Source organism: Lissotriton vulgaris, chromosome 1_1, assembly GCF_964263255.1.
Source record: "Lissotriton vulgaris chromosome 1_1, aLisVul1.2, whole genome shotgun sequence".
In the NCBI taxonomy this organism is placed as follows: Eukaryota; Metazoa; Chordata; class Amphibia; order Caudata; family Salamandridae; genus Lissotriton; species Lissotriton vulgaris.
Window position 1 is genome coordinate 469930530 of NC_141685.1, and position 19653 is coordinate 469950182.

At 47.5% G+C, this 19653-nt stretch overlaps 1 protein-coding gene across 1 annotated transcript in view; it reads left to right on the top strand.

Moving 5' to 3' along the window:
- LOC147747364 (interleukin-12 receptor subunit beta-2-like) overlaps positions 1-19653 on the top strand; it is a 710479-nt gene that overhangs the window by 296714 nt on the left and 394112 nt on the right. Inside the window, exon 7 of the mRNA XM_086936242.1 lies at positions 15227-15392. Coding sequence (XP_086792368.1) covers positions 15227-15392 — 166 coding nt within the window. The remainder of the gene's footprint in view (positions 1-15226; positions 15393-19653) is intronic.

Consider the following 19653-nt stretch of genomic DNA (forward strand, 5'->3'; position numbering starts at 1 on the left):
GGGGGATCAAGCCATCCATTTTTGTAATGTAATGGATATTTACTACACCCATATTTAGAGAGCTCTGGATACACTATCATTGATTGGAGGTCTAGATTTTGAAAGGAGAGGGTTGCATATTGTACAAAGCATATGTTTTAGTGTATTGTGCAAAGCGTGTGTTTTTGTGAAGAAAATGTATGCTTTCCTGGAAAGTCTGCACTCCTGTTACCAGGCAGGCTTTGTCAGAGCCTACTGTTGTTTATCAGGCTGCAGTTGCTGCCTGCTATCCCAGTGCCAACCAGCAGTAGGGGCTGCTGAGCAAGTCTGGGTGTACAAGAACTAGTTTCAAATGACCAAGAGTAACCCTTGCCTTTTCTTCAAAAATAACTGGAAACGTGTATGAACATTGATGGCACTTTAAAAACTAGTACCAGGTGCCCCAGGGTGGGGGGCACTGAAGAGAAATGCATTTGTGCAGAACAGAGGGGGGTTGGAGGCCTTGGCTTCACTGTAGCAGCCGGCCCTGTCCCAAGCGCTGCAGGGTTTAGAGATGGAGATGCTTGTGGGTGTGGAATGGGAACACAGCAGGAATAGTCTCCAAATATCATATGCAAATACTACAAATAGAAACAACTGTGTCCATTTTACAATCTTACTAATAGGGAGTTGGACGCAAAGGATCGCAAGATAATGCAAGAGGACCCTGTAGTGCTACCTCCTGCATTTTGAAACTGCCCCCCTGATAATTCGAAATATATGTAGGTGTCAGAATGACGTCCGTTTTCAGTTGCCTGCAAAAGAAATGTATTTTTACTCTGTGCTGCTTGGGCCAATGGACTGGGGCTAAGGAGGGGAAATACAATATGTCATTGGGGCTGGGTTAAGGCTGCAAGTTACTTAAGACAAAGGGGTTTACATCTTGAGAGAAAGTGTGTCAAAGGTAACAGAGCCGATCTTAGACGAGTCACGGAACAGAGTACCAAAAGAGTAAACCACATCCAGTACAATTCCAGAAACAACCAGCAGTTATATTGTAGGTATTTCTGTATAGTGCAGGTTTCCTGCTCTCGCTTCCAAAAACCAAAGCATTGTTTGCTGTGGCAGCCATAGCAAACAGTAATGTCCCAGGGTTGGGCACCCCGGGACATTGCAGGAGTCAGCCCTGGGGGGTGGCGGTCCCCAGGGCCATCAAGGAGTCCTGGAGGAGGGCCCCCTTCCCAAGTGTTTAAAGCCCTGGGAGGGCGTGGTCTCCGGGGCCCAGGGGTCCACAACGGACCCCCGTATTTGAATATTTAGTGCCCCGGGGAGGTGGCGGTCTGGGGCAGTATGGGGGGGCAGGACACTTTTTTAAATTCAATTTAAGCCCCAGGGAGGTGACGGTCCCTGGGGCTTGGAAGGGCCTGCTAGGCTCCTCTATCCATATTAAAGAATACTCCAGTGAGGTGGCAGTCCCTGGGGCAGCGTGGCGGGGCAGGAGCCCCACCACACATTTTTTTAGAAGCTCCAGGGAAGAAGCGGTCACCGGGGCTGCGTGCCCCCACACATAATGAATAAAGGCCCAGGAGGTGGCGGTCAACATTTCCATAGGATATGCGTTGTAAAAAAACATATAATCAGACCTTTCCAGCTATTTACCCAGGATCTGGAACAACATTCCTGAACCCATCATGACCGCCCAAACTCTGTTCCAATTTAGGAATAATATGAAGAGCCACCTCTTTAAACATCATTACGCATGATGCATTACCGTCCTCAACTCAGCTTCCTCTCAATTTACTCATTGACTTTAAGCTTGCCTTTGACCATGGTCAGTGCTGCTGCTATTTGTCTAGATTTGCGCTACAAAAATACCATTTACATACATACATGAAAGTGTGTCTTATGTTAGGGTGAACTGTATATTTGTATATGGTTATCAAATTGCTATGGATGTGACACTTCACCTTTACTAATATACAGATGAGTGAGTAAATGCATTTTGCATCAATTTGGATATTTTCCCCAGGATCAAAATTGGGTTCAAATTGGTTGCAGCATTGTCAGCCTCTTTCAGACTGAAGGTTTTTGATGGCAGATTGATTACACCACCCATCGTGTATTCACCAAGCTACAGGGCAATGCTATAATGTCATTCTAACTTTCTCTCAGTAAGACCCATTCTGTCTTTCTTTCAATAAGGCCAGTGGTTTTTCCCGGTAATAGAGATAGAAAAAGCATAACAATGGCTAGCACTCAGGTCTTAGACAAAACGAACAACCAGAACAGTAGGCTCATGATATGTTTAGCTGTATGTATTTATGTCCACATGTAGTATTTGTATAGCGTGAACTTAGGCCAGAGGTAGCATAGTACTGTGCAGGGTCAAAGGCAAAGATTCAGTCAAAAGCATTTGGAGGAGTAGCTGGGTTATGAGTAGTAAGCTTTTACTATGCTGTATTGTTGTGTTGTTGAAGAAATGCTCTTTGGCTCTTTCCTAAATGTGAGCATGGTTGGGGTTAGCCTAATGGATAAACGAATGTTGTTTAAGATCCTGGGTACATAGAAGTAGAAGGTCCATTGCCTTGTTTTTTCCTTTTTTTGCATGTTTTGGTCTGTCTTTTAGGGTCTGTCACTGGCTTCAGGTATGCCGTAAGCAGCCTGTGATGGAAAGCTTATCTGGAAAATAATTGTGTGTGTTAGTCGTGATGGCCTTGTAATTGTGCAGTTAGTCTTGAAAATGGTACGAGCTGGCAAGGGGAGATAGTGGTGTTTCATTCGGTGTTTCATTAGGATGCAGGTTATGTAGTCCTTTTTCTTCAGGTCCCTGTATGAGGTGTGTTGCTACATGGAGGATGACCCTTAAGGGGGCCAATGTGTCGAGTCTGGAAGAACATTAAGGGGTCCATTAGGATGACCGGCAGTGGCACCACCGCAGTGCTGGCGGTGTGGAAAAATGTATGTTTCTGCCCACGAGCAGCGGTACTCACGTCCGCCATATTAGTATGGCAAAATATAGTCAATTTCCCGTCCGCACCGGTGTGACGCGCACCGCCATCAAAGTGCACCTGCCACTGTGGTGGTGGGAGCCAATGGAGATGCACCGTCATACGGAATGAAGTCCTCACGTAACTGCAGCAGGGAAGGCAAGGGAATACATGCGCACAATGCAGAAGGCAGGGCCAGGCATGGGCAGGGCACAAAGACCACAGGGCCACACCTCCTCTCACCACGCATAAGCACACCCCATGAAGGCACATGCCATGTGCCCCTCCTGTGCACCCCCATGCACAACAACAAGACAGGTCAAGCCACAACCTGCACCACGCAACAAACAACCAGGGAGACAGCCACTGTCGGAGTGGTTGCACAGGTACACAACACACAGCCCAGTAGCACAGGGCCAGGGAAACGTATACACCACAATAACACCCCACTCAGGGAAACAAAAATGAGTATGAGCACCAAATGAACACATACAAGGAGCAAACACAGCCTGCATAGCCACTCATACATACCCCAGACTGACACACAGACACATATACACCCCACATGCCAACAGCAATGGAGCACAACAAATAGGAAAGCCGAAGCGGGCCACACACAAATGGAAGGCCATGGAGACACACAACACACAAGTGTGCATCACATGCAAGACATGGAACAGAGAACAAAACACTCAGACCATCAAAGCACAGGTGTGTCGGTTCAGTCAGTGAATTCCAACCACAGATATCACAGTGCAACAACACAGGGAGACAGCAAGGCAAACCATGTATAGGCACAAGGATGAAAGGGAGGCCCTGAAGTCAAACTGTGAACAGCCACACTTGTATATAACTACTTCACAGGAGTACACCAGCAGCACAATACACAGGGCCCTTTGACACACTCTATGACTGCCAAACACTAGAAGAAATGTACACTTATAACCTCCCTCACACCAGCAGCACACACCACCAGTGTCAAACACACAAAAGGCTGGCAATACTTGCCAGTCTATGCACACACAATCACACACCCTGGGGGAAGCCACAAACATTACACACACACACAGGGATGCCAGAACAAATGTCTGCACAAAAACAACAAACACATAACCCAACAGAACCACAACAACAACAGACATGCCCTGTGCAGCAAACATGTGTAAAGGCAATGGGAGCCTAGACACAACAGGAGTGCACCACCTCATCAGTCAGGAACAATGCACAAACAACATACCACAACACACACAAAAAGTGCACCATCACAGAACAACACAGCCACATTAAACAAACAACTGATGCACCGGCAAATGAATCACATAGAAAACACAGCACGACACCAGGGGATGCACAACAGGCAATGGCAAGGCAACATACACACACAGCACTGCATGCACAACAAGCAGTGTGTGCACACCAAGCATAACAGCCACACACAGCCATGAGTGACAGAATAGCAACCCACACAACAACAATCAACGCAGCACTAAGACAACAGCACACCCAGGAAGTGAAGCAATACCACAACCAACACACATACATACAACACAACACCAACAGATGCACAAGTCTGGGACACAAAGGTGGAAACAACTTGACCAGAGGATTAGGCAGCACACACAGTTGAACTTCAGATGTGCAACCATGACCGCCAAACAGCACAAGAACATCACATACAACCCATATGGGCAATGCCCTGAGTGACACATTGATCCTGGCCAAAGAACTGCACCACAAAGCACAGTGACTCAAATGATGTGATGGGGAGGCACACACACATGAAAACCAAGGGGACAGCTGAAATCTAATTGAAGTGTACTGCATGTCAGTAAGGGACATGGCAGGAGTGTACCATACACAAATGGAGGGAGTGCAGAGCCACAATGGTTAGGCACCTGAAGTACAGATAGGTGATGGTATGGCACCACACAGAACATGCCACACTGGAGTCAAGCAGGCACAATGTGACAGCAATGCATGAGAGAACACAACCACAATGGCAGTGTGGAGCAGCAGGTCTGCACAGTCACCACAAACAGTAACCAGATACATGGATGATCAACAAAACACAACACTGACTTTCCAGTCACACACTCTGCATACTCACAAGTGACAAAAACAACACGTAGGAGTCAGACAAAACTGCAAGGACACACCAACACACTGCACAGTGCAAAGCATACAACTCACACATAGGCACACAACCACATCCACAGGGCTGAACAATAAAAACAACAGGCATACAACACCTGGGTGACACATGTGTACTTGACAATGCAGGAGCATGCACACATCAACACTCCCAACAAACTCACCCCCTGTTCACTGCACACTTCCTGACCATCCAAAAACACACATGGGAAATAAGCCATGGACTAGGATGACTGGCCATCACAAGATGACCACACACATACACCACTGGGCACACATAAAGGAAGAACACACATACATGATGACCCTGGCCAGCCTGCCTGCAATACTGTGGATAGAATCCCACTCTGTGCTGGCAGTGCACCGCAACCTGACATGTGTATAACATAGCCAACATGAACAAAGTAAGAAAATGACAACTGCTTTCCATTAGAAAGTGACGTCATTGCCCCCACAAGTATCTGGGTCAGGAAGCACTGAAGTCTGTGTCACCCCTGCAAATAATAGAGTAAGTGAGCTAAAACATAGACTATGTGGAAGTGCCACACAGACCATGTGGCACAGTAAAATACAAACACAGAGAAAAATAACTTCATTCAGTAAGGACACTGACAAAATGCAGAGTATGTGCATGAGAATATGAACAGGCAAGGGCAAAACAGCCAGTCCAGTGTCCAGGGAAAAGTGCAGAGTAAGTATGTGAGAATCTGCACAGGCAAGGGCAAAACAGCCAGGCCAGTGTCCAGGGAAAAGTGCAGAGCATGTCCATGAGAATATGCACAGGCAATGGCTAAACAGCAAGGCCAGTGTCCAGGAAAAAGTGCAGAGCATGTCCATGAGAAGCCACACATGCAAGGTGTACAACTGTACCTTAACATGAACAGCAACACAGTCAGGGGGTAACAATGGGCAGTACATGCCCACCTGTGTAAGAGACAGGTATTTGAGGGTGACTAACACTGAGACTTGGCTGTCAGGTGGACTGGGAGCTGGCTGTGTGCCGGGGACAGTTGGAGCACTTGACTGGGGAGAGAGCGGCCCAGCTGAGGTAGAGCTATCAGTGGCATGGCAAGAAAGAGGGCTGCTTGGACCAGGTGGTTTAGTGGCACGTGGAGGTGGAGTCCTGCTGACATGAGACACAGTGTGGCTGGGAGATTGTGGAGGGGTGCCTTTCCACTTGGGGGTTCTAAATGGCTTCCCAGTCTTGGGATTATTGAAAAGTGGTGTGGACACAACAGGCACACTCTCCAATGAAGCTGCATCAGGTGAAGACGCTGGCACTCCCTCTGGGGATGTGCTGAATCCAGCGGAACGATTCCCCTGGCTTCGCCTTTGCCCCTCTGTCCCTTGTTTACCAGGTGTGACCCCTACAGTGCCCTCCTTCCCCTGCTTCACTGGGCTTGGAATGGGAGTCGGGGTGGTAGGTGAAACTGCCTTGGAGCCCTTGTGTCGTGTACCCTTGCCATGCACCACCCATGGTAGGACACGTCGTGTGGTGGAGCGTATTTTTGGTCTGCTCAAGTCACGTTTCCGCTGCCTAGACAAGACCAGAGGTGCACTGGCATACTCGCCCAGGAAGGTGTGTCAGATTGAAGTGGCATGCTGCATGCTCCACAACCGAGCCATTCGCAAGGAGATTCCCCTGCTCCTGGATGATGAGGAGGACCCAAGGCCCCCACCTGCAAACCAACCTGTTTCCCGTGATGAGCACAGTGGAGAGGTGGAAGGTGTTTACCTGCGTCAACAGCTCATCACCCGCTACTTCAAGTGACGGTGGGTGACAATGTACAACATAGCCATTGTCTGATGATATTGCTGTTGTCGTGAAGGGGTATGTGGGAATTGTGACAGCAGCCAGTTGTAGACTCAGCAGTGGTTGGCAATGTATCTGGGACAGGTAATTTGAGAACAGCTACAGGACGCATATGTTGACACTTGTTGCCCATTGTAACATGTGCATGCTGGCTTCTCTTGATGGTAGGTGTTGTGTGATGTCTGTGATGCCACACCCAGAACAGTAAATGTTGTTATGTTTTGTTTCTCTAGGTGCCTCAACTTCTCCTTGCCTACATACAGTCCATACTCCTAGTACATTGTGGTCATGTTGTAGACCGTACATCCTGCACTTATGACGGAGCAGACACAACAACATGTTTGTGAGCTTTTTTTTATTTACAATGGTGACATGTGAGGGGGGACATTTCCATTGAGGTGGTGGTGGAGCAGTGAGTTGAAAGTGATGGTAAATGAGATAATTGAGTAGTCACCACATTGATGTGGTGACCCAGTCCAACAGGCAGATGCCATTCACAAGGCAGTGTGGGGAAGGACAGCCTAAAAAGGCAATGCAGTGGTGAAGAGGGTTGCCATCAGGGCTGGCTCCGTGACTGGCGTTTGGCGGGTGCTTTGCCTCCAGATACTACCAGGGTCTTCTTAGGACTGCCCCTTCATCGCTTGGGAGGGGGGCCCTGCTGCAGGGCCAGTGGGGTCTGAGGACTCACCCCTCTCTGGAGGCACAGGGGAGGATGGTGAGCTGTCATTCTGCGGCCCACCAAAGGGAGTTGGAGGTGATGTTTGTGGCGCAGGCCTGTCCCTCAGTACCGCCACTTGCTGACCCAAGAGGTCCACAATTTGTCCCATGCAGCTGTCGATGGACCTCATCAGCAGGATGAGTTCGCGAAACAGATCGTCCGACCGGCCACGTTGTCCCTGGGCCTGTTCATAAACACCATGGACTCTGGTGATGTGGTCCAGGGATTGGGTCCCAGCCTCCTGGTGTCTGTGGGTGACCCTGAACCTCCCACCTACCCTGCTGCCACGGACCTGTTGCCTCACCACTGTGGGCCCGCATCCTCTCCCTGCCATCCTCAGTCGGTGTTGTGGGGTGGTCATCCTCTGGCACAGGGAGTGTGTTGCAGGCAGCACTGATGGTGGTGGTGGTGGACGCACAGGCCGTAACAGCAGGGGTCTGCAGTGAAGTTGTTATTGCTGCAGATGTGGTGGGGGGTGCGATGGGGTCCTGGGACCTGTTGCTCCCAAGCACACCAGATGGGCTTGTTTCAAGCTCATCGTCCAGAGGATCCTGGGAGTCAACATCCGAGAGTCCATGTACTGGGGTGGAGACTGGCTCTGCAGGTTGCTGGTGTTGTCCTCTGCAGGGAGTTCTTGGTCACCTGTGGATCAGATAGTAAATGGTCATTGTAGTGCACCCCGCATGCTTTGTGTTAGCTGTGTCATTCACTGTTTGTACACTACACATTTGACTGATCATCACATTGTTTTCTATGAGCACTACTGCTTCTGGTTGGGGGAGTGTTTCATCCTGCTCAGGTGTGGGACAGGGGGCATGGTGGGAGTGGTTGTACAGGCCTCCCACCCGCAAATACTACAACCTTGGTAACTGGCTACCTACCTGTAAGTCTGTTTGGTGTACTGCAATGGCTTTCAACTGCTTCTGGGTGGGGTAGTGTTCCATCCTGCTAAGGTGTGGGGCAGGGGGCATGGTTGGAATAGTGGTGCAGGCCTCCTTCCCCCACACAGCTCTCCATGGCAAGATGGCTACCTACCTGGTAGTTTGATGAGGGTTGTATAATGGCTGACTCATGCTTCTGGGTGGGATGGGGGAGGGCTCCATCTTGCTGATGCTGTGGGTCAAGGGGGCCAGGTGGGAGTTGTAGTGCTGGATGCCTGTACACATGCCCCCATGGTGATGTTGGTAGCTATGTTTGGGGTGAATGGGAGTGGGTGAATCTTGGATCTGTGAGACCTGTTTTTGTGAGTGTGTGGTGCAGATGAATGGTATTTGTCCTAGGTGGTGTAGCTTTGTAGTTGTGCAAGACAGTACATATCAGTGTGGTGGTGGTCATTTGTTTGTACTTACCAGCCTCCATTCCCCAGGTACTCTTGTGAGACACTCAGGATGCAGCATGGCAAGCACCTTCTCCTCCCTTGGAGTGAATGGTTTTGGTGGAATGGGAGGGACAACGCCAGTCCTGTCTGTCAGCTCCCGGTTCTTGCTTCTCCTCTCTTTGACAACCCTCTTCAGATCATGCCAACGTTTCATGATCTCCTTTTTGGATCACGGGGTGGTCCCTACTGCATTGACCCTTTGGACTATCCTTGACCACATTTGTGTCCTTGTGGCTAATGGTGCCTGTTGGACCAGGCTACCAAACAGTTGTGGCTCCACTTTGACTATCCCATTTACCATGACTGTCAACTCACTCTCCGTGAATTTGGGCATTTTCTGTGCTGCCATGGTGTGTGGTGCGCATAGTGGTTGTGGGTGCAGGGGTGTGAGTGGTGGGTGTGGTTGTGATGTGTATGGTGTGTGATGTGCAGGGGGTTAGTGGTGCAGGAGTGGAAGTGGTAGTGGTGGTGCTGTGTGTGGTGTGAGTAGTGCTAGTGTGTTGCTTTGCCTATCCTTTGTTGTGAGGGTTTGTGGCCTTCAGTCTAGGAATGTTGCAAAGAATTGTGGTCAGGGGATGGGCCTGTTTTATACTCAGCTATGTGGGTGGGCCCAAATGGGTGGTTGCTGTCAGTTGTGTTGTGTGTGTGGTACTGGGAATTGTATTTTTCTTTGTGCCATGTGTTTGTGTCATTGTGGTGTGTTTTGCGCATTTGGGGGGCATGGCTAGTTTGCTATGTGCACTTTTTGGACTTCTTGTGGGTTTTTTGCTTCGTCCGCCTTATTTTTCGCGGATCGTCTGTAGCGCTGACTATGCTGCAGCTCTTCTGCTGGCTTTCCCATTCATTCCAGTGTGTGACCGCGGCAGTCGGAAAGAGCGGAACGTACCGTGGGACCATCGGGGATATCCTAATCTCCTGTGCGGTGCCTCCACTATGCTTGCGGCGGGTTGGTGTTTTTCCGCTGCGTATCCAACCACCGCGGACGGATTTTGACCATCACTGCCTACTACGGGTGGTTTTTCTAGGCCCCGTTCCGGCACGGTCGATTTTTTGGGGTGGATCGTCCTAATTTAGCCACCGTTTTTTCCACGGTAGCGGCAGGCAGTTGTTTTCCGCTTCCGTGGCGGTCGGGGTGGTTTATTGATCGCCATCCTAATCGGCCCCTTAGTAAGGTGTTAACATCATCCAGATATAAGAGTATGAGGACGTGAACAGAAAATTCAAAATCACTTGCTAGGACATTCAGTTTCATATTTTTAGTAGAGAGCTGGTAAGCGGCCATGTGAGTTTTCTTTACAGCTAGGTATTGGGTCAAAGTTGGGTTTTGAAGCGGTTCCAGGTACATATAATTTAACAAGGTCAGGACTGCTTGTTGGTTTGTGTTCTTGGTAAATTGTTGGTCTTAGGTTACAGAACATAGGGGAAAATATACATGAGCCAGTTTTAATTAAGACTTGATTACAATTGAAAGCATGGGTTTCTACAAAATTAAACAACATGTTTACTTAACCCACAGTGCCAGGGTTAGAACCCAGATCTGTGGATTCCAAGGAATTACCAGTGCAGTTATTTAACCACTTGAAAGAATTTACACCTGCACGTCTTTATGCAGCTTTTATGATTATTAATTGAGGTTTATTTTACTTGAGAGCAATTTCTCGGATGAGTATCCATTTGGCATTTGATCGCTCTGATAATTTAACTCTTTATACATATGTATGTATATATATATATATATATATATATATATATATATATATATATATGCAATTATGCATCCTACTGTGGTGTAGATTCTACCTGGCTACCTTAGCCTCTTGTGAGGCATTTCTGGGTATTACTTCTTCCATGGACAATCAATCAGTGACACTTATAAAGCGCGCTACATACCCGTAGGGTCTCAAGGCGCTGGGGGGGGGGGGGAGGGGGGGGGGGGGTGCCGCTACTGCTCGAACAGCCAGGTCTTCAGCTTCTTCCTGAAGGAGAGGTGGTCTTGGGTCAGGCGCAGGTCGGGAGGGAGGGAGTTCCAGGTCTTGGCGGCCAGGTAGGAGAAGGACCTTCCTCCTGTAGTCGCTTTTCAGGTGCGGGGGACGGCGGCGAGGGCGTGGTTGGCTGATCGGAGGTGGCGTTTGGGAGCGTAGAAGTTGACTCGGCTGTTGAGGTAGCTCGGGCCTTGGTCGTGTAGGGCTTTGTGTGCGTGGGTGAGGAGGCGGAAGGTGATTCTTTTGTTGACGGGGAGCCAGTGAAGGTCTCTCAGATGTCCGGAGATGTGGCTGGTTCGTGGGATGTCGAGGATGAGTCTGGCTGAGGCGTTCTGGATCCGCTGGAGTCTCTTCTGGAGCTTGGCGGTGGTACCGGCGTAGAGGGCGTTGCCGTAGTCCAGTCGGCTGGTGACGAGGGCCTGGGTGACGGTCTTCCTGGTCTCGGTGGGGATCCACCAGAAGATCTTCCGTAGCATGCGTAGGATGTTGAAGCACGCCGAGGAGACGTTGTTGACTTGCCTGGTCATGGAGAGGGAGGGGTCCAGGATGAAGCCCAGGTTGCGTGCATGGTCTGTCGGTTTGGGTGCGGTGCCCAGGGCGGGAGGCCACCAGGAGTCGTCCCAGGCGGAGGGTGAGGAGCCCAGGATGAGGACCTCCGTCTTGTCCGAGTTCAGTTTCAGGCGGCTGGTCGTCATCCACTCGGCTACCTCTTTCATCCCTTCGTGCAGGTTGGCTCTGGCGGCGGCGGGGTCGTTGGTCAGGGAGAGGATCAGCTGGGTGTCGTCGGCGTAGGAGATTATGCTGAGGTTGTGTTTGCGTACGATGGCCGCGAGGGGGCTCATGTAGACGTTGAAGAGGGTGGGGCTCAGAGATGATCCTTGGGGGACGCCGCAGATGACTTCGGAGGCCTCTGACTTGTACGGTGGTAGGCGGACTCTCTGTGTTCTTCCGTCGAGGAAGGAGATGATCCATTCCAGCGCCTTGTCCTGGATTCCGATGTTGCTGAGGCGCCGTACTAGGGTGCGGTGGCAGACCGTGTCGAATGCCGCTGAGAGGTCTAGGAGGATGAGGGCCGCTGTTTCTCCATTGTCCATCAGGGCTCGGATGTCATCGGTGGCGGCGATGAGGGCGGACAACACTCTAGAGTCAGGAGGCAGTCAAACAGGTAGATGTTGCCAATGAGCCAAGAATCTTCTCGGCATCACTTGGAACTATGTACTAGGAGCTGCATGGCCTTTTTGATATTGAATGAGATATAGCTAAGATTCTCCTACTATCAACTGACCTTGCTCTCTTTGTCAGAATTTCTGTTCTCATATGATGTATTCTCCCATTATATTTTGACTGGGAGTCTTAGGTTGTTAGTTATTTCTTAGGAAAATCTTGTATTGCATTTTATTTTTCTTAAATTCCCATATAACTCCTGTAAATCGAGTGAACGTTTTTTTGGTAGCCCTTTACCTGTATTATTGTACTGTTTTTTTTCAAATATACCTCTAATTTCCCATCTTACACTGGGATATGTGGATAGACATGTTGCCACCGCCACTTCCAACCCTTTGGCCTGAAGAACTGCCGCCCTTTTGCATTTGATATTCTATTCGCCACAAACTCTTTGTTTATCATATATCTGTAAGTAGTGCCCTGTATGGAGCTGAGCTGTGGGGTTTTGAAAAAGTGAACGATCTAACAGTGATTGAGAATAAGTTCCTTGGGAACTTAGGGGCTCATTAGGATGTCGTAACAATCGCCACCACCGGGCCGGCAGTGGTGATCGTTACGCCATCCTAATGTGAACGTCTGGCAGTCGGTCCTATCACCATTATGATGGCAGGCGGACTGATGTCCGCCCGCAATCATAATAAGCCCCTAAGTATCTCTACCTCCTAGTACACTACCTTATCCTCTCAAATTGGACATGGGCATTAAATCTGTTGAAGATCTAGTAAAATGGTAATATCCACCCCCAAGTTGTCCACATATGCTAGATACATCAAACACAATAAAATAGGCTGGATCAGAAATATCAGAAACCTCCTTAATGATATTGGGGCAAAGAGGAGTAGCGCCAATTGTTCAGAACTACCTACCGGAAACAAATCAAAATAATGTACGGGGATTGGGAATCCCAGAACGAAATCAGGGGTAACAGGCAGGGTACACTAACTGAGGAATTTTTGGATTTTAATTTAGCATGTACCCTTGAAGGATACCTTGCTTTTATTTAGGTGCCAGCTGACAGAAAACTTTACATTCAATTCAGGCACGGCACTCTACTCCTTAACTCATTTACAAGCTCTTGGTCAGGTGACGCTGCTCTGCCCAAAGGCTGCCCTTGTTGTTCTGCCCCAATCGAACCACTTTAGGCTGTCCTGCATATTCTGGTCCTAGAGGAAAATGGCTAATCCCTATTTGTAAACAGTTTGGAACCCAGGACTATGGGGCTGCTTTGCGCGTACTGAAATCAGACACAAGCCCACTATAAGTGTGCGCAACAGCGAAGTTCCTGGGCCATATGTGGGGAATTAGAAGAAAGGACCTGATGTTGCGAATCGTCCTCAGGATCGGTTTGCAGAAAGGTAAGCCCACCTCTAAATCTAGCCAACACCTGGATAGCCGTTATGGCACAGAGTGTTGACAGGATTAAGTGAGGGGAAAATAAGAAAGATCAAGGAAGGAAAGGATGGGAACAGCAGGGAGGGAGATCTGTAAAACACAAACAGAACACAGGCATAAGACGAAATCCCTATACTGTAAATGATTCAAATCTATAATAGTGGCTATGAGGGTTCATACCTGTAAAAGAAAAGATAAAGCCTTGTGGATGTGTAGAAGCAACGTAGGGTTGGAAATGAGGTAACTATTGGGAGATAGAACATACAGGAACATAAATAGTCTAGAAGAACATGTACACAGTGTTTGATACAACCCAACCTTTTCTGCTCTATGCACCTACCTAAATGTGACTCCGCTAAACATCACAGGGGAAGAGTGTGAACCACACCTCCGAATCCCCTGTTAATACAAAAGTCAACAATTCCAGTTACACATATATATACATAGGATCCGTGATATCTTTTCTACACACAGTAATGTATTTCCAGACAAGGCTCCTCTGGAAGGTTTTTAGATGGTATCCTCAACTAATACCTCTTAGCTGAGTTCCAGGACAATTCGTATTTACAAGCAACAAATGAATCACCACAAAAGGAGTAACTATCCAAAGTTCGATAGCTACACCAGATAACCCGCCGTTGGCCGAAAATACCAACCGGGTCAAATCCAAAACACGATCCCAAAAGCACGAGTACAAACAAGCAAGGTCTCCACAAAGGGGTTCAACAGCAAAAGGTGTGTAAGAGACAAGCCGCCGCTGAGTACGAACCTCTCAGCGTCGCAGCAACCAAAACTCTTACCGCACCCGTTCACCAGCACTCCTAGGACAAGAACAGCTTCAGGTCCGGAATCACCGACAACTCGCTCCGGCCGCCATTCCCCTTTTGTACAGCATCGCGGAAGCGTGATGCGCCGCAAGGGATGCCAGGAGCTGTAGTTCTTACCCGGAGGATGCCGGGAATCGTGGTTCGCGGTACCTCCGCGATTGTAACTCCTGAAACGTATTCCATCATTCCCTCTAATAGGCCCTTAGTACAGCAAATCTCCATTAGGTTCCGCTGGGGAGCTAACCCATGTTAACCCCTATGGAGGGCAGCTAACTGAGCAACTACTTATGCTTTGATTGCTAAGTGTTCCCATGTTAGCGGAAGTACCATTGCAGTAGCTGAATGTACAATATTCTAGTCTTTTAGCCTCTAAACAAGCTTGTGTATTTACGAATTAGGCCATACGACGTGATCAACTAGTAGCTTCTTAAGGCAATCTTTGTACAGTTAAAATGTTAACAGAAGGTTTGTGTTTTTAAAGCTTTTTGTTCTGTCTTTTTAAGCTTAACTGATGATTTTTTAACATATTTAAACTTGATTGGGCTGTATGTATGCACCTTTCACTTTTATGGTCTGATGAACGAATAAAGTTTATTGACTGACTTTCTGATGTACATATTTTTGTATACATAATAATTTTTCTTATTTGCAAAATGTATATCATTATTCAAAGGGATGGCCTAATCTACCTTCTTATATGTGAAGAATTGTCCATATGTACAATAAAAAAATCTCTCCTTGATTTGTAATATAAGCACATTAAGATAGTTTCAAATATACTAACTTTATCTTGTAGGTGAACAGAGATAAGACTGAAAGACGCTTTACAAACATTCTGCATGTATATCAGCAATTGGATGCAGACACTAAATATGAATTTCAGGCTCGTTGCGGATATGTTTCTGACTCTAGATACTGGAGCACATGGACTGAGTCTTTTAATGTAACAACACCAGAAGCAGGTAAGATTTAAGTTTGAATGATTATATCCACTCTTATGACACAGCAATAGTCTTTCAATCTTAATAGTGTAGAACACAAATGAAATTAAAATTTGATAATTATTGTATCAACAAATGCCCATACCTCAATGTATAATTACAGTGTTCACTTTTGAGTAATATGTTTTCATTCTGAGAAGAGGTCCTGTGAAAAAGCACTACAACAGGGATCTTGAGATGTGGAGATGGTTATCAGGATGACTCATGCTCACTTCCTGAAAATGCCAGAACAGGTAATCGACAGAATGCTGAACAAACCAAACATGGACCCCCGTCTCAGATCCATTGTTTTATGCATGTTACACCATGCCAGTTTAGACCCAGCCTTATGCAAATCAGTCTCGATCTTGCCCCCCTGGTATATTTCCAGGTTAGGCCCATGTAGCAAAGAAGCTTATTTCTTACATTGTCCTCACACATAACATTTTCAGCTGTTACCTTTTGCACATATTTGTGTGCATTGTGTGCATGACAATGTTGAAATAATTTCCCTGAAACTCAACTTGTTTACACATCTAGCTTTGCACAACATTATCACAATGCCCTGAACATAATGCACAGGGTCTCGTTTCGCACTATCTACAATTGTCATCACTATCTTCATCCATGGGACGACAGGACTATTTACATATCCATAACATCACTAATCTATATGCACCTCGTAAAGCTGATTTCTATTATAAAAGATGAGATCCTCAATAGATTAACAGAGGAGGCACTTTGCTGACATCGCAGATCCTTGCATATTGAGAAATCACAACGCACGCGGTCTGACCTCTCGTGAGTGGTGTCCATTTCGAGACCAAGATGGGGTCCTTCACTCTATCCCATCAGGTAATGGGGTTGGATCATCCCTTGGGGATTCTTGACTCTACATCTACAGACATTCTAGGCACACTTAGAGTAGGGTTCGCATAGTAGAAGTACTTTCGATTACTGCCTTGTATTATTTCCCTGCATATATACATTGTTTAGAACCATGGTAGAACTACTGTTTACACTTTTGCTGCTTGTAATCACGTTTATCTGTTTCTGTCTACTAATCATTGCAGCACACGTATTTTATGCAAAAATAACATTGTTCAATAAATATTATTGAAAACGTCCCACTGTGTATTCTCTATATATTTCACTGTGAATAAGTGAGCATGAGTGACTGAGCGAAAAGGTCTGTACTGATCTACGATCCCTCAGAGGTTAGGGTTGTAATGTTCATTTGTTGACAGAAAACCATTCCCAGGTAGGTTAGGGGGGCTTATGGTGGCACTGTAAGCTAGCTGGTCTATAGGCCAACATATCATGCAGGGCTGTCCGAAATCAGTCTTGACACCAAGCCCCTATGGATTAGTAGGAACTACATTACACCCCATGGGAACAGTCCAGCCCCAAATGCCAGGCCATGTCCTCTCTAGACCAAAAACAAGCATCCTGCGACCGGTGTTGGGATATCACCACTCATCAGCCAGGCTAGATTGAATCTGGTGGAGTAGCAAGCATGGAACCCATATTTGGGCATACCCTTCCTACTTAGGGTGACAAATGCCCAGACGTGGGTCCCTGGCTCACTGTGCCACTGGATTCAAGCTAGCCTGGCTGATGAGGGGTGATACCCCAAAACCGGCCCCAGGATACTTGTTTCTGGTCCAGGGATGACCTTGCTTGTCAGTTTGGGCTGGACTGTTCCCATGAGGAGCAGGGTCAAGACTGATTTGCATATGCTGGGGGTAAACTGAAGTGGCAAGGTGAGCAAAAGAACAATTGCTTTAACCCAGATCTCTTGACTGGGGGTGAATGTTTAATTTGTTCCGCTTTCCGTCCATCATTTGTGTTTGTGTCTCTACCCATTCATTGCACTATACATGGCTCCCTTAAATGTCATGGTGCTGTAGGGAGTAACAGAGGAAGGCTCTCACTTCCCCAGGATAGTGTTATGAGCTCAGCAAGATGTGCCAGGCACACTGAGCACCTGAGAAAACTATACACCTTGTGATACACTGTGGGTCTGATTCGCAAAGGTCAACTTACACTTGTGTGTAACTTTATGATTGCTATTCACAAAGGTATTTTACTAGTAGTTTTGTCATGATTGTGGACAACTGTCCTAAGTTTTTATGTGTGAAGATTCTGCAGTCATAAAGCTGCTACTAGTAAAATGCATTTGTGAATACCAAACAATTGAAAATTTTATACAAAAGTGTAAGTTTACCTTTGTGAATCAGGCCATGTTTGATCAAAGAAAAAGAACAGTCTATGGGGGTCATTAGGATGGCTGGCGGACTTTGTCCGCCTGCCATCCTATCGGAAAATGGGATTTCCCGCCATAAGGGCGTGGGTCCCGTTGGGGCCATTAGGATGCGCCCGCCACAGTGGCAGGCGCATCCTGCATTCCCGTCATTGTGGCGGGCGGTGCACTCAGCACCGCCCGCTACAATGCCAGGAAAGCATGTTGTGCACTTCCATGCACAACATGGCAGGCACGGCGCGGTGCCGGCCTTGTTGTGCATGGAACTGCAGGGGGGTACCATTGGTACCCCCCATGTGCACCCCTTAGCCCCCAGAGTTCCTGGGGTCCCGCAACGGGCCCCCACAAGCATTTACTGCATGCCTTTCCATGGCGGCAATGCCGCCACAGAAAGGCATGTTTCCGCCCCATTATAATATGGCTGGCGGTGTGTGACAGACACTGCCACCATATTAATCTTTTTTCAACAAGTTAACCGGACGGAAAAGCGGTGGACAGTCATTACGTCCGCCGCGGTCCCCCCTGCCATAGTAATATGGTTGGGGGGAAATGGGTGACGGATCTCGGGCGGATCCCCACCGCGTCTGCCCGAGATCCTAATGGGCCCCTATGTGTCAACAATGCCTCCACCTTGTCCATGTAAAATGATGGACTAGAAAAAGGCTTATCCTTCTAATAATTTGGTGTAATTAAATTATATCTAAACCTGGCCCCCACAATATAGTCAGTGCCCAATATTCTATTTTCTTTATTTTAATCCATGAACCCAAATAAACATAGCTATAATCAAAGTTAAAAACACATTGCGTATGTGTCCCACCTCTAGGGCACCCTATTATCTTATCTGGACCAAAGTACACAAAGTTCTTAGTTCTGACAATAGTCTCTTAAGTACTGTATGACTGCATAAATATTCAGTACCTTCATTCTAGTACTAGTACATTATAATCCTTGTAAAAATAGATGCAATACTGAATGCATCACTTGCTTAAAAAAGATATTATATTATTTACTTATGTTAATGAACAGGAGCCTGATAATCTCCAGTGCAGTGACTGAAATAAGGGATTTGCATTTCAGGGAGTAGAGGTGCTTGGAGTTCAGGAAGCTCATATTAACATCATTAAAGCTGCATACTAATTAGCTCTGGCACTCCAGCACTGTATTCTCATTACAAATTGCCAGATGTGTGCATTCTGAACCCTGGGGTCCATGGAACCCGTGTCTGTTCCCTCCAAGGCCCACAGCTGTCATTCAAAAGTAGTTGATGAACTTTCACTGCTTTGCAACCACATGAGTCATCAAGAACCATTGATACATTTGCTTGTGAATTGCAAGGACTAGGGGATGCCTTTTGCTACCTCCTTTACTTTGAGGTTTGCAAAGGCTCACAATATCGATATTTGTATTTGCAATTTTATTTTAGTACTTTTTATTTTTGATTTTCATAATCGCAAATTACGTCATTTTTCTTTGCCCAGGCTTTGCGTTGAAAAATATTACCTTCTTTGAGGCCGGGATTTTCCAAAAGAGAGGAACAGATTTCAAGCTTAATTCATGGTAGCGTCCAAAAGAGCTAAGATATTTTTTTAATTTACACTACGCTTTTAAACCTAGGGGCCCATTAGGATGTAGGGCGGATCGCCACCGCCATGCGGGCGGTGGCGATCCGCCCTACATCCAAGCCCACCCGCCACCCATTTCCCCCGCGATATTAGTATGGGGGGAGAGCGTGGCAGATGGGAAGACCATCCGCTGCTTTTCCGCCCAGTCGGCAATTCGACCGGGCGGAACAGGGTTTCATATGGTGGCGGTGTCTGCTAGACACCACCATTCATATCAGGATGCAGGCGGGAGGGAGCCTTTCTGTGGCGGCAAAGGCATGCGATTTTCTAGGTTGGGAGCCCGTTGCCGGTCCCCAGGATGTTGGGGAGGTGGGGGAGCAGACGTTGGGTACCTATGGTACCCACCTACATGTGC